Source organism: Pseudophryne corroboree, chromosome 6 (genome assembly GCF_028390025.1).
Source record: "Pseudophryne corroboree isolate aPseCor3 chromosome 6, aPseCor3.hap2, whole genome shotgun sequence".
In the NCBI taxonomy this organism is placed as follows: Eukaryota; Metazoa; Chordata; class Amphibia; order Anura; family Myobatrachidae; genus Pseudophryne; species Pseudophryne corroboree.
Window position 1 is genome coordinate 242,508,333 of NC_086449.1, and position 15,542 is coordinate 242,523,874.

The window sequence follows — 15,542 nt, forward strand, 5'->3', positions numbered from 1 at the left end:
TTTTTATATAACAAAGCAGCTATAGGGGAGCACTTATTATAAGGCTATCCCTGATATATATATAGCGCTTTTGGTGTGTGCTGGCAAACTCTCCCTCTGTCTCCCCAAAGGGCTAGTGGGTCCTGTCTTCATTAGGAGCATTCCCTGTGTGTCTGCTGTGTGTCGGTACGTGTGTGTCGACATGTATGAGGACGATATTGGTGTGGAGGCGGAGCAATTGCCAAATATGGGGATGTCACCTCCTAGGGGGTCGACACCAGAATGGATGCCTTTATTTATGGAACTACGGGATAGTGTCAACACGCTAAAGCAGTCGTTTGACGACATGAGACGGCCGGACAATCAATTAGTGCCTGTCCAGGCGACTCAAACACCGTCAGGGGCTGTGAAACGCCCTTTGCCTCAGTCGGTCGACACAGACCCAGACACAGGCGATGACTCCAGTGGTGACGGTGACGAATCAACCGTATTTTCCAGTAGGGCCACACGTTATATGATTTTGGCAATGAAGGAGGCGTTACATTTAGCTGATACTACAGGTACCACTAAACAGGGTATTATGTGGGGTATGAAAAAACTACCTATAGTTTTTCCTGAATCAGAAGAACTAAATGACGTGTGTAATGAAGCGTGGGTTGCCCCTGATAAAAAGCTGATAATTTCAAAGAAATTATTGGCATTATACCCTTTCCCGCCAGAGGTTAGGGAGCGCTGGGAAACACCTCCTAGGGTGGACAAGGCGCTAACACGCTTATCTAAACAAGTGGCGTTACCCTCTCCTGAGACGGCCGCACTTAAAGATCCATCAGATAGGAGGATGGAAAATATCCAAAAAAGTATATACACACATGCAGGTGTTATACTACGACCAGCTGTAGCAACTGCCTGGATGGGCAGTGCGGGGGTAGTTTGGTCAGAATCCCTGATTGAAAATATTGATACCCTGGACAGGGACAATATTCTACTGTCGTTAGAACAAATAAAGGATGCATTTCTTTATATGCGTGATGCACAGAGGGATATATGCACACTGGCATCACGGGTAAGTGCTATGTCCATTTCGGCCAGAAGAGCTTTATGGACGCGACAGTGGACAGGCGATGCGGATTCAAAACGGCATATGGAAGTTTTGCCGTATAAGGGGGAGGAGTTATTTGGAGTCGGTCTATCAGATTTGGTGGCCACGGCTACAGCCGGGAAATCCACCTTTCTACCTCAAGTCACTCCCCAACAGAAAAAGGCACCGACTTTTCAACCGCAGCCCTTTCGTTCCTTTAAAAATAAGAGAGCAAAGGGCTATTCATATTTGCCACGAGGCAAAGGTCGAGGGAAGAGACAGCAACACGCAGCTCCTTCCCAGGATCAGAAGCCCTCCCCGGCTTCTACAAAAGCCTCAGCATGACGCTGGGGCTTCTCAAGCGGACTCGGGGACGGTGGGCGGTCGTCTCAAAAATTACAGCGCGCAGTGGGCTCACTCGCAAGTAGATCCCTGGATCCTGCAGATAATATCTCAGGGATACAGGTTGGAATTAGAGACAGATCCACCTCGCCGTTTCCTGAGGTCTGCTTTACCAACGTCCCCCTCCGAAAGGGAGACGGTGTTGGAAGCCATTCACAAGCTGTACTCTCAGCAGGTGATAGTCAAGGTACCTCTTCTGCAACAAGGGAAGGGGTATTATTCCACTCTTTTTGTGGTACCGAAGCCGGATGGCTCGGTAAGGCCTATTCTAAATCTGAAGTCCTTGAACCTGTACATAAAGAAGTTCAAGTTCAAAATGGAGTCACTCAGAGCAGTGATAGCGAACCTGGAAGAGGGGAACTTTATGGTATCCTTGGACATCAAGGATGCGTATCTCCACGTTCCAATTTACCCCTCACACCAGGGGTACCTCAGGTTCGTTGTACAAAACTGTCACTATCAGTTTCAGACGCTGCCGTTCGGATTGTCCACGGCACCTCGGATCTTTACAAAGGTAATGGCCGAGATGATGATTCTTCTTCGAAGAAAAGGCGTATTAATTATCCCATACTTGGACGATCTCCTAATAAGGGCGAGGTCCAGAGAACAGCTAGAGATGGGATTAGCACTGTCTCAAGAAGTGCTAAAACAGCACGGGTGGATTCTGAATATTCCAAAATCCCAGTTAATGCCGACAACTCGTCTGCTGTTCCTAGGGATGATTCTGGACACGGTTCAGAAAAAGGTTTTTCTCCCGGAGGAAAAAGCCAAGGAGTTATCCGAGCTTGTCAGGAACCTCCTAAAACCAGGAAAGGTGTCTGTACATCAATGCACAAGAGTCCTGGGAAAAATGGTGGCTTCTTACGAAGCGATTCCATTCGGCAGATTCCACGCAAGAATTTTCCAAAGGGATCTGTTGGACAAATGGTCAGGGTCGCATCTTCAGATGCACCTACGGATAACCCTGTCTCCAAGGACAAGGGTGTCTCTTCTGTGGTGGTTGCAGAGTGCTCATCTATTGGAGGGCCGCAGATTCGGCATACAGGATTGGATCCTGGTGACCACGGACGCCAGCCTGAGAGGCTGGGGAGCAGTCACACAAGGAAGAAACTTCCAGGGAGTATGGACGAGCCTGGAAACGTCTCTTCACATAAACATTCTGGAACTAAGAGCAATATACAATGCTCTAAACCAGGCAGAACCTCTGCTTCAGGGAAAACCGGTATTGATCCAGTCGGACAACATCACGGCAGTCGCCCATGTGAACAGACAGGGCGGCACAAGAAGCAGGAGGGCAATGGCAGAAGCTGCAAGGATTCTTCGCTGGGCAGAGAATCATGTGATAGCACTGTCAGCAGTGTTCATCCCGGGAGTGGACAACTGGGAAGCAGACTTCCTCAGCAGACACGATCTTCACACGGGAGAGTGGGGACTTCATCCAGAAGTCTTCCACATGCTGGTAACCCGTTGGGAAAGACCAATGGTGGACATGATGGCGTCTCGCCTCAACAAAAAACTGGACAGGTATTGCGCCAGGTCAAGAGATCCGCAGGCAATAGCTGTGGACGCGCTGGTAACGCCTTGGGTGTACCAGTCGGTGTATGTGTTTCCTCCTCTGCCTCTCATACCAAAAGTATTGAGAATTATACGGCAAAGAGGCGTAAGAACGATACTAGTGGTTCCGGATTGGCCAAGGAGGACTTGGTACCCGGAACTTCAAGAGATGATCACGGAAGATCCGTGGCCTCTACCTCTAAGGAGGGACTTGCTTCAGCAGGGTCCCTGTCTGTTTCAAGACTTACCGCGGCTGCGTTTGACGGCATGGCGGTTGAACGCCGGATCCTAAAGGAAAGAGGCATGCCGGAAGAAGTCATTCCTACTTTGATTAAAGCAAGGAAGGAAGTAACCGTGCAACATTATCACCGAATTTGGCGAAAATATGTTGCGTGGTGCGAAGATCGGAGTGCTCCGACGGAGGAATTTCAACTGGGTCGATTCCTACATTTCCTGCAATCAGGATTGTCAATGGGTCTCAAATTGGGATCTATTAAGGTTCAAATTTCGGCCCTGTCGATTTTCTTTCAAAAAGAATTGGCTTCAGTCCCTGAAGTCCAGACCTTTGTTAAGGGAGTGCTGCATATACAGCCTCCTGTGGTGCCTCCAGTGGCACCGTGGGATCTAAATGTGGTTTTGGACTTCCTAAAATCTCATTGGTTTGAACCACTAAAAAAGGTGGATTTGAAATATCTCACATGGAAAGTGACCATGCTTCTAGCCCTGGCTTCTGCCAGGAGAGTGTCAGAATTGGCAGCTTTATCTTACAAAAGCCCATATCTGATTTTCCATTCGGACAGGGCAGAACTGCGAACTCGTCCGCATTTTCTCCCTAAGGTGGTGTCAGCATTTCATCTGAACCAGCCTATTGTAGTGCCTGCGGCTACAAGTGACTTGGAGGACTCCAAGTTACTGGACGTTGTCAGAGCATTAAAAATATATATAGCAAGGACAGCTGGAGTCAGAAAATCTGACTCGTTGTTTATATTGTATGCACCCAACAAGATGGGTGCTCCTGCGTCTAAGCAGACGATTGCTCGTTGGATCTGTAGCACAATCCAACTTGCACATTCTGTGGCAGGCTTGCCACAGCCTAAATCTGTAAAGGCCCACTCCACAAGGAAGGTGGGCTCATCTTGGGCGGCTGCCCGAGGGGTCTCGGCATTACAACTTTGCCGAGCAGCTACGTGGTCAGGGGAGAACACGTTTGTAAAATTTTACAAATTTGATACTCTGGCTAAGGAGGACCTGGAGTTCTCTCATTCGGTGCTGCAGAGTCATCCGCACTCTCCCGCCCGTTTGGGAGCTTTGGTATAATCCCCATGGTCCTTTCAGGAACCCCAGCATCCACTAGGACGATAGAGAAAATAAGATTTTACTTACCGATAAATCTATTTCTCGGAGTCCGTAGTGGATGCTGGGCGCCCATCCCAAGTGCGGATTATCTGCATAAGTTGTACATAGTTATTGTTAACTAATTCGGGTTATTGTTAAAGGAAGCCATCTTTCAGAGGCTCCGCTGTTATCATACTGTTAACTGGGTTTAGATCACAAGTTGTACGGTGTGATTGGTGTGGCTGGTATGAGTCTTACCCGGGATTCAAAATCCTCCCTTATTGTGTACGCTCGTCCGGGCACAGTACCTAACTGGAGTCTGGAGGAGGGTCATAGGGGGAGGAGCCAGTGCACACCACCTGATCGGAAAAGCTTTACTTTTTGTGCCCTGTCTCCTGCGGAGCCGCTATTCCCCATGGTCCTTTCAGGAACCCCAGCATCCACTACGGACTCCGAGAAATAGATTTATCGGTAAGTAAAATCTTATTATATATAATATACAGTGATGACTGAAGCCCTGAACACACAGTGCAGGGGAGGGGGAGGTTGGGGGTGCTTAGCACATACAGTGGGGCAAAAAAGTATTTGGACAGCCACCGATTGTGCAAGTTGACCCACTTAAAAAGATGAGAGAGGTCTGTAATTTCCACCATAGGTACAGTTCAACTGTGAGAGACAGAATCTGAAAAAAAAACTAGGAAATCACATTGTATGATTTTTAAACAGTTTATTTGTAAATTCTTGCGGAAAATAAATATTTGGACAATCAAAAAGTTTAACTCAGTACTTTGTAACATAACCTCGGTTGGCAATTACAGAGGTCAAACATTTCCTGTAGTTCTTGACCAAGTTTGCACACACTGTAGCAGGTATTTTGGCCCACTCTTCCATGCAGATCTTCTCTAGGTCTGTCATGTTTTGGGGCTGTCGCCGGGCAACATGGACTTTCAACTCCCTCCACAGATTTTCTATTGGGTTGAGGTCTGCAGACTGGCTAGGCCACTCCAGGACCTTGAAATGCTTCTTACGGAGCCACTCCTTAGTTGCTCGGGTGGTATATTTGGGGTCATTGTCATGCTGAAGACCCAGCCACGTTCCATCTTCAATGCTCTTACTGAGGGAAGGAGGTTTTTGCTCAAAATCTCACGATACATGGCCCCATTCATCCTCTCCTTAATACGGATCAGTCGTCCTGTCCCCTTTGCAGAAAAGCAGCCCTAAAGCATGATGTTTCCACCCCCATGCTTCACAGTGGGTATGATGTTCTTGGGATGCCATTCATCATTCTTCTCCCTCCAAACACGGCGAATAGAGTTTATACCAAACAGTTTGATTTTGCTCTCATCTGACCACATTACATTCTCCCAATCCTCCTCTGGATCATCCAGATGGTCACTGGCAAACTTTAGACGGGCCTGGACATGTGCTGGCTTAAGCAGGGGGACCTTTCGGGCGCTGCAGGATTTCAATCCATGACGACGTAGTGTGTTACTAATGGTAACCTTTTGACTGTGGTCCCAGCTCTCTTGAGGTCATTGACCAGGTCCCCCCGTGTAGTTCTGGGCTGATTCCTCACCGTTCTCAAGATCATTAATACCCCACGAGGTGAGATCTTGCATGGAGCCCCAGGTCGAGGGAGATTGTCAGTGATCTTGTATTTCTTCCATTTTTTTATAATTGTGCCAACAGTTGATCTCTTCTCACCAAGCTGCTAGCCTATTGTGGAGTAGCTCATCCCAGCCTTGTGCAGCTCTACAATTTTGTCCCTGGTGTCCTTAGACAGCTCTCTGGTCTTGGCCATGGTGGAGAGGTAGCAGTCTGACTGTTTGAGGGTGTGGACAGGTGTCTTTTATACAGATAACCAGTTCAAAAAGGTGCCATTAATACAGGTAATGAGTGGAGGATAGAAGAGCTTCTTAAAGAAGAAGTAACAGGTCTGTGAGAGCCAGAAATCTTGCTGCTTGGTAGGTGTCCAAATATTAAATTTCCACAAGAATTTTCAAGTAAATTGTTTAAAAATCATACAATGTGATTTCCTGGTTGTTTTTCTTTTAGTTGTAGTGTACCTATGATGGAAATTACAGACCTCTCTCATCTTTTTAAGTAGGTCAACTTGCACAATCGGTAGCTGTCCAAATACTTTTTTGCCCCACTGTATACACATACATGTTATGCTGTAATATATGTGCTTGCTGGTTATCCCGGTGATTGGCAGTGTGTGGATTAAGCCACCGTGCGGCACCCGGGACTCAGCAGCATTAGGATTAACTCTCCTTCTCACATTTCCCCCAGACTCCCATTAGCTAGTTTCTCAGGAGTCTGAGGGCGGGCTCAGAAGGAGAGTGAAGCCCCTGCACTGTGTATTCAGTGCTGCACAGCCGCTGCTGACAATTTTATATATTGTAACCACCATTAAAGTACAAACTGCTAAAGTAATGGCAGCACTGTCTATAGTGACTTGATCCTGGAGACATCTTGGCTCGCATAGAAGCACATTTGACAAAGAGGGAACACTGTTGCTTGTTTTCTACTGTTCTGTTCTGGTGTCAATGATTCACTGTTTGTTATTTCAGCTCCTCAGTAGTCCATGTGTCCGGAGTTAATGAGATCCAGTCTCCAACGGGCACAGGGCAGAACTTGACCCAAATATCACGTCAGATTAATGCTGGACAGGTTTGGACAGGAAGCCGGCCTCCTTTTCAAGGACAGGTACTTGCACCACCAGAGATCAATGTATTCTTAATCACAGAAGGTGCTGAAAGTGGGAGGCACAATGCTGGATTGTCCTTAAGGCAAAATATGTGTTTGTTAAATTCACAGCAAATTACATCACAGTCTGGTAAAGCTCAAACTTCTCCATTTGGTATTGGAACAAGTCACACGTACACATCAGATCCATCCACGTACAGCCCACTATCCAGCCCAGCCACATCATCTCCCAGCGGAAATGCCTACTCTGGTTTAGGAGGACGGAACGCGGCGTTCAGTAAGTCTGCATTCCGTTTCTTTGTGGTCACCATATAAACCTCTATGAAGCAAGAAGTGAAATACTCATAGGTTTGCATTGTAATACTTAACACACATGATGGCATAAAAAGTCTTATATTTCTCCACACAGCTGTTCTTTAGATCTCCACTGTGAGCCATGGCCGCCTTGTACCCTGGAGGACACTGCCTTCATGTGCTATTTCTCCCCATCACAGTACCTGCAAATTCCTTTAATAACCACAGCATCAATGTCTATTACCCTAGAGAAGTGGTTCTCAATCATTTCCCACCTTGGAACCCTCTGGTAGACCATTTGCATAATTTGCACCCCAAACATTTTCAAAGAAAAATATTTTAATGAATTTAATTGCTATTAGATAAAATGTTTATGTGCCACTACACTAAATATAAGCTATAATAGAACTATAAACAGGATTAAAATATAAATTACACAAACAGTATGAATTATACATATACTATATGGACAAAATTATTCAGACACCTGACCATTACACCAACAGGGACTGTAATTACATTGTATTCAAATACATATACTTTGATATGGAGTTGGAATCCATTTTTGCAGCTGTAACAGCTTCCATTCTGCTTTGAAGGCTTTCCACAATATGTTAGAGTGATTCTGTGGGAATCTGTGTCCATTCATTTTTTAGAGCATTTATGAGGACAGCCACTGATGTTGGATAAGTAGGCCTGGCTCACAATCTCCGTTCCAGTTCATCCAAAAGGTGCTCGATGATGTTGAGGTCAGGCTCTGTGCGGGCTAGTCAAGTTCTTCCGCACCAAACTCATCAAACCATGTCTTTATAGTCCTTGCTTTGTGTACTGGAGCACTGTCATGTTGGAATAGAAAACGGCCTTCCCCAAACTCTTGCCACAAAGTTGCAAGCATAGCATTGTCCAAAATGTCTTAATATGGTGAAACATTAAGATTGCCCTTCACTGGAGATAATGGGCTTAGCTCAAACCCTAAAAAAACAGCCCTATACCATTAGCCCTCCTCCACCAAACTTTACAGTTGTCACAATGCAGTCAGGCAGGTAACGTTCTCCCGGCATCCATCAAACTCAGACTCGCCTATCTGATTTCCAAACAGAGAAGTGTGATTCGTCACTCCAAAGAAAACGTTTCCACTGCTCCACAGTCCAGTGTCGGTCTCTTTTACACCACTTCATCCGACGCTTGGCATTGGACTTGGGGATGTGAGGCTTGCATGCAGCTGCGTGGCTATGGAAACCCATTCCATTAATTTCCCGCCGCACAGTTTTTGTGCTTACATTAATTCCAGTGGAAGTTCAGAACTCTTCAGCTATGGAATCAGCAGAGCGTTGGCGAATCTTACGCACCATGCACCTTAGCCGTCACCGTTCTGTGATTTATGCGGTCTTCCGCTTCGTGGCTGAGTTGCTGTTTTTTCTCAATGCTTCCACTTTCTAATAATATCACTTACAGTTGACCGTGGACTATCCAGCAGGAATGAAATTTCATGAACCGTCTTATTGCAAAGGTGGTATCCTGTCACAGTGCCACCCATTTTGTATAACAAATATCTGCAAATGGAGACTGCATGGCTAGGTGCTTGATTTTATACACCTGTGGCAACGGGTCTGATTGAAACACCTGAATTCAATAATTAACAGGTGTGGCCAAATGCATTGTCCATATAGTATATGTATTTCTCACATATTACAATTAAAACATTTTTTTAAATTGACACTGAAACTATAGCCAACATATGCTTTTTTTTTGTATTTATTTTAAAGCTACTGTGTAAGGTTATGTTCTAATAAATACAGAGACATTGGGCCTGATTGCGATGTGAACGCAAATTTTGAGAAGACCCCTGCACAAGCCATTAATGCGATTTGGCCGCATTAACTGCGAACGCCTCAGTGACGGAGCGTTTTTTCTGAGAGGTGCCGGGGAAACGGGGGCGTGTAGGCTGCATTTTTGGGGAGGCTGCATGTCACCACATGTAGCCGCTCTGATTGAAAAAATGACTGCAAGAGGCGTCCATAGTTTCTGCGCGCACGCTCTAATTGTGGCGCGATCGTAGTTAGAGCCTGATTGCAGTTGGTGGGCAGCAGGTAGCATGCTGGGCGGCCTTGCCCTGCGATGGGTGGCCCCCAGCATGCGATTGCAAGAGTAGCAGATTCTAAAAATCAGAATCTTCTACTCCTGCTGAATAAGGTCAATAGTAATACAATTTAATTCCCCCCACCCTGCCATTACAAGAAAAAGCTTTTGCTTATCCCTGAACGTCACAGCGAGTACTCCTGGCGGTACTCATATGCCAAGTGACATCACAGCGAGTACTCCTGACGGTACTCATGCACCAAGTTAAGAACCGCTGCTCCGGAGAGTATCTCTCTTTCTTTTGCTTGTAGCTACTGCAATTGTTTTAGACCTAATTGACTGCAAACTGGGCATGTATATACCCATGAAGATAGCCAAACCTAATAAACTTCTGATTGGGAACTTTGATATGTTGCTTGGGATGGACGTTAAATACAGTTAGAAATTAGCCGCATCTATCTTACTGATGGTACCCTGTCAGATCCAACTTTTTTTTTACCAGAGTGCCAGACAACAAGATCTTTTAGATTTAGGCACACATGTAAGAATGCCCATGGCCAAATCTGGCAGAGATCTGAATGCCTGGCAGTCGGGCCTGGCAAATAAGACAGGAGATGGTTTTAACATATTGTATATTTTATTGTCATCAAATTACAGCACTAAGGGCCTTATCAGCTTCCGTTGTAAAATTGCAAAATCGTAGTCTTGTTATTCTGAGTAGCCCTGGGTCACCAGCAATTGTCGATGGTACTCGATTTCTGCAAATGCATCGCAATTCTGTGATTGCATCGGTGGCATCTTTTACCTGTGTGGATGGCTCTTCACATGCGATTTTTAGCAGGAGCAGGATTGAGAAAATCGCAATTTCTGTCTCAATAGCGATCCAAGCTGAATGAGGTCCTAAATCTTCTATAGTTATCTCTTTTCAATGTGAATGTTTTCTTTATTATATATAAACGGAAAGTCCACAGACTACAACATAATGTCATTGGTGACTTCAGTCATCTTATGATATTATATTATCTCTTCTGTTGCAGCCTGTTAACTTGAACAGTTCTAGATAGGATGATAGAATGTGACATTGTCTTCTCTCAGACCAAGGGAAATTAGCCCAGCACACGTTACTTGCACTGGATCAGGAGAGAAGTGTTAAACACCTTGGAGAAATAGGTTTACTTTATAGATATCTATATATGATAGGGATGTGTCCAGGATCCGGCGGTTGAAATCCCGTCAGTCACAATGCCGACAGCGGCATGCCGATGGTCAGAATCCCGACGGTAAGTACTTGGGTTAGTGTTAGGGACTAGGGGGAGGGTTAGAGTTTGGCTGCAGGGGGGGTGGGTTATGGTTAGGCTGCAGGAGACAGTTAGGGTTAGTCTGTGGGAGGGGTGGGTTATGGTTAGGACAAGGGTAAGGGTTAAAATACTCAGTGGGATCCATCAGCATTCTGACCGCCGGGATGGCGCTGTCGGCATACTGACCATTGGGATATCAACCGCCAGGATATTGATGCAATCCCTAAATTAATACACTGACATTTTCATTCTCATATTTTGATTGAAATGTTCTGTTCTTTCATTAATCCACGCTCTCTTACTATAATACACACCCTTTTACTGGGGCATCTGAATCACCCCAACATGTCTGTTCCCATCAGAATGCGGTATGTGTAACTTCCTGACCAGCGTGCACCGGCTGACTCAGCTCTTATTGTACATCTATTCCATCTAGCAGAAAGTGACATAGCCACCTAATACCACTTTCACACACAAGTCAGAAACAGTTTAATGAACACAGGATAAACCCGTGTTGTATCTATTTGTACACCTTTCACACCGAGGTAAGTTCCCAGGAAAAATCCAGGTTGTGTGTCGGCCAGGGACATGCGGTGAGCTAAATGGGCTCTGCCTCACTCCACCGCACGTCACTGGTGTCGGCCCATGTCCTAGGTAATTACCAGGGATGATGACCCAGGTCACAAACTCCAGGATTATCCATTCACACCGATGCACAACCTGATTTGTTCCCGGGTCCTTTGTGGGGGGTCTTATTGTGGTATGTTATCTGCCCTCATGACTTACACACTCCACAAATGTCACCTCCAGGCATCACTGCTTGGGGGACTCAAATGGGTTACTGGTGCAACCGAGCAAGAAGGTGTCTCTCCACTGCAGAATTCTCTATGCCATAATGCCACAACTGGGGTGCATCACTTTACCATGCTGCCACCAGGGCAGGGAGCTTGACATGCAACAAAACAGGTGGTGTGGAATACATTACAGCTTTACTGATAATGCTACTGATAAACAGACCATAAATCCATTTTCTCTGACGTCCTAGTGGATGCTGGGACTCCGTCAGGACCATGGGGAATAGCGGCTCCGCAGGAGACAGGGCACAAAAGTAAAAGCTTTAGGATCAGGTGGTGTGCACTGGCTCCTCCCCCTATGACCCTCCTCCAAGCCTCAGTTAGGTTTTTGTGCCCGGCCGAGAAGGGTGCAATCTAGGTGGCTCTCCTAAAGAGCTGCTTAGAGTAAAAGTTTTATTAGGTTTTTTATTTTCAGTGAGTGCTGCTGGCAACAGGCTCACTGCAACGAGGGACTTAGGGGAGAAGAAGTGAACTCACCTGCGTGCAGGATGGATTGGCTTCTTAGGCTACTGGACACTAGCTCCAGAGGGACGATCACAGGTACAGCCTGGATGGGTCACCGGAGCCGCGCCGCCGACCCCCTTGCAGATGCTGAAGAGAGAAGAGGTCCAGAAATCGGCGGCTGAAGACTTCTCAGTCTTCATGTGGTAGCGCACAGCACTGCAGCTGTGCGCCATTGCTCTCAGCACACTTCACACCAACGGTCACTGAGGGTGCAGGGCGCTGGGGGGGGCGCCCTGGGCAGCAATGAAAGTACCTATACTGGCTAAAAATACATCACATATAGCCTCTGGGGCTATATGGATGTATTTAACCCCTGCCAGGTTGTCAGAAAAACGGGAGAAGAAGCCCGCCGAAAAGGGGGCGGGGCCTATTCTCCTCAGCACACAGCGCCATTTTCCCTCACAGAACTGCTGGTGGGAAGGCTCCCAGGCTCTCCCCTGCACTGCACTACAGAAACAGGGTTAAAACAGAGAGGGGGGGCACTTATTTGGCGATATGATTATATATTAAGATGCTATAAGGGAAAACACTTATATAAAGATTGTCCCTGTATAATTATAGCGTTTTGGTGTGTGCTGGCAAACTCTCCCTCTGTCTCCCCAAAGGGCTAGTGGGGTCCTGTCCTCTATCAGAGCATTCCCTGTGTGTGTGCTGTGTGTCGGTACGTGTGTGTCGACATGTATGAGGACGATGTTGGTGAGGAGGCGGAGCAATTGCCTGTAATGGTGATGTCACTCTCTAGGGAGTCGACACCGGAATGGATGGCTTATTTAAGGAAGTACGTGATAATGTCAACACGCTGCAAGGTCGGTTGACAACATGAGACGGCCGGCAAACAAATTAGTACCTGTCCAGGCGTCTCAAACACCGTCAGGGGCTTTAAAACGCCCATTTACCTCAGTCGGTCGACACAGACACGGACACTGACTCCAGTGTCGACGGTGAAGAAACAAACGTATTTTCCATTAGGGCCACACGTTACATGTTAAGGGCAATGAAGGAGGTGTTACATATTTCTGATACTACAAGTACCATAAAAAAGGGTATTATGTGGAGTGTGAAAAAACTACCTGTAGTTTTTCCTGAATCAGATAAATTATATGAAGTGTGTGATGATGCGTGGGTTTCCCCCGATAGAAAATTATTGGCGGTATACCCTTTCCCGCCAGAAGTTAGGGCGCGTTGGGAAACACCCCTTAGGGTGGATAAGGCGCTCACACGCTTATCAAAGTGGCGGTACCGTCTCCAGATAGGGCCGCCCTCAAGGAGCCAGCTGATAGGAGGCTGGAAAATATCCTAAAAAGTATATACACACATACTGGTGTTATACTGCGACCAGCGATCGCCTCAGCCTGGATGTGCAGCGCTGGGGTGGCTTGGTCGGATTCCCTGACTGAAAATATTGATACCCTTGACAGGGACAGTATTTTATTGACTATAGAGCATTTAAAGGATGCATTTCTATATATGCGAGATGCACAGAGGGATATTTGCACTCTGGCATCAAGAGTAAGTGCGATGTCCATATCTGCCAGAAGATGTTTATGGACACGACAGTGGTCAGGTGATGCAGATTCCAAACGGCACATGGTAGTATTGCCGTATAAAGGAGAAAAAGACACCGTCTTTTCAGCCTAAGTCCCCATAAGGGCAAGCGGGCAAAAGGCCAGTCATATCTGCCCAGGGATAGAGGAAAGGGAAGAAGACTGCAGCAGGCAGCCCATTCCCAGGAACAGAAGCCCTCCACCGCTTCTGCCAAGTCCTCAGCATGACGCTGGGGCCGTACAAGCGGACTCAGGTGCGGTGGGGGGTCGTCTCAAGAGTTTCAGCACGCAGTGGGCTCACTCGCAAGTGGACCCCTGGATCCTACAAGTAGTATCCCAGGGGTACAGATTGGAAATTCGAGACGTCTCCCGCTCGCAGGTTCCTGAAGTCTGCTTTACCAACGTCTCCCTCCGACAGGGAGGCAGTATTGGAAACAATTCACAAGCTGTATTCCCAGCAGGTGATAATCAAAGTACCCCTCCTACAACAAGGAAAGGGGTATTATTCCACACTATATTGTGGTACTGAAGCCAGACGGCTCGGTGAGACCTATTCTAAATCTGAAATATTTGAACACTTACATACAAAGGTTCAAATCAAGATGGAGTCACTCAGAGCAGTGATAGCGAACCAGGAAGAAGGGGACTATATGGTGTCCCGGGACATCAGGGATGCTTACCTCCATGTCCCAATTTGCCCTTCTCACCAAGGGTACCTCAGGTTCGTGGTACAGAACTGTCACTATCAGTTTCAGACGCTGCCGGTTGGATTGTCCGCGGCACCCCGGGTCCTTACCAAGGTAATGGCCGAAATGATGATTCTTCTTCAAAGGAAATGGACGATCTCCTGATAAGGGCAAGGTCCAGAGAACAGTTGGAGGTCGGAGTAGCACTATCTCAAGTAGTTCTACGACAGCACGGGTGGATTCTAAATATTCCAAAACCGCAGCTGTTTCCGACGACACGTATGCTGTTCCTAGGGATGATTCTGGACACAGTCCAGAAAAGGGTGTTTCTCCCGGAGAAGAAAGCCAGGGAGTTACCCGAGCTAGTCAGGAACCTCCTAAAACCAGGAAAAGTGTCAGTGCATCATTGCACAAGGGTCCTGGGAAAAATGGTGGCTTCTTACGAAGCGATTCCATTCGGCAGATTTCACGCAAGAACTTTTCAGTGGGATCTGCTGAAGAAATGGTCCGGAGCGCATCTTCAGATGCATCAGCGGATAACCCTGTCTCCAAGGACAAGGGTGTTTCTTCTGCGGTGGCTGCAGAGTGCTCATCTACTAAAGGGCCGCAGATTCGGCATTCAGGACTGGGTCCTGGTGACCACGGATGCCAGCCTGAGAGGCTGGGGAGCAGTCACACAGGAAAAAAAAAAAAAAAAAATTTCCAGGGAGTGTGATCAAGTCTGGAGACTTCTCTCCACATAAATATACTGGAGCTAAGGGCAATTTACAATGCTCTAAGCTTAGCAAGACTTCTGCTTCAAGGTCAGCCGGTATTGATCCAGTGGGACAACATCACGGCAGTCGCCCACGTAAACAGACAGGGCGGCACAAGAAGCAGGAGGGAAATGGCAGAAACTGCAAGGATTCTTCGCTGGGCGGAAAATCATGTGATAGCACTGTCAGCAGTGTTCATTCCGGGAGTGGACAACTGGGAAGCAGACTTCCTCAGCAGGCACGACCTCCACCCGGGAGAGTGGGGACTTCATCGGGAAGTCTTCCACATGATTGTGAACCGTTGGGAAAGACCAAAGGTGGACATGATGGCGTCCCGCCTGAACAAAAAACTGGACAGGTATTGCGCCAGGTCAAGAGACCCTCAGGCAATAGCTGTGGACGTTCTGGTAACACCGTGGGTGTACCAGTCGGTGTATGTGTTCACTCCTCTGCTTCTCATACCCAAGGTAC

At 47.0% G+C, this 15,542-nt stretch overlaps 1 protein-coding gene across 5 annotated transcripts in view; it reads left to right on the plus strand.

The window, feature by feature from the left end:
- ARNT2 (aryl hydrocarbon receptor nuclear translocator 2) overlaps window positions 1–15,542 on the plus strand; it is a 256,680-nt gene that overhangs the window by 231,111 nt on the left and 10,027 nt on the right. For all 5 annotated transcript variants that reach the window (XM_063925807.1, XM_063925809.1, XM_063925805.1 and 2 more), the window contains 2 exons: window positions 6,922–7,057; window positions 7,169–7,334. In XM_063925807.1, coding sequence (XP_063781877.1) covers window positions 6,922–7,057; window positions 7,169–7,334 — 302 coding nt within the window. The remainder of the gene's footprint in view (window positions 1–6,921; window positions 7,058–7,168; window positions 7,335–15,542) is intronic.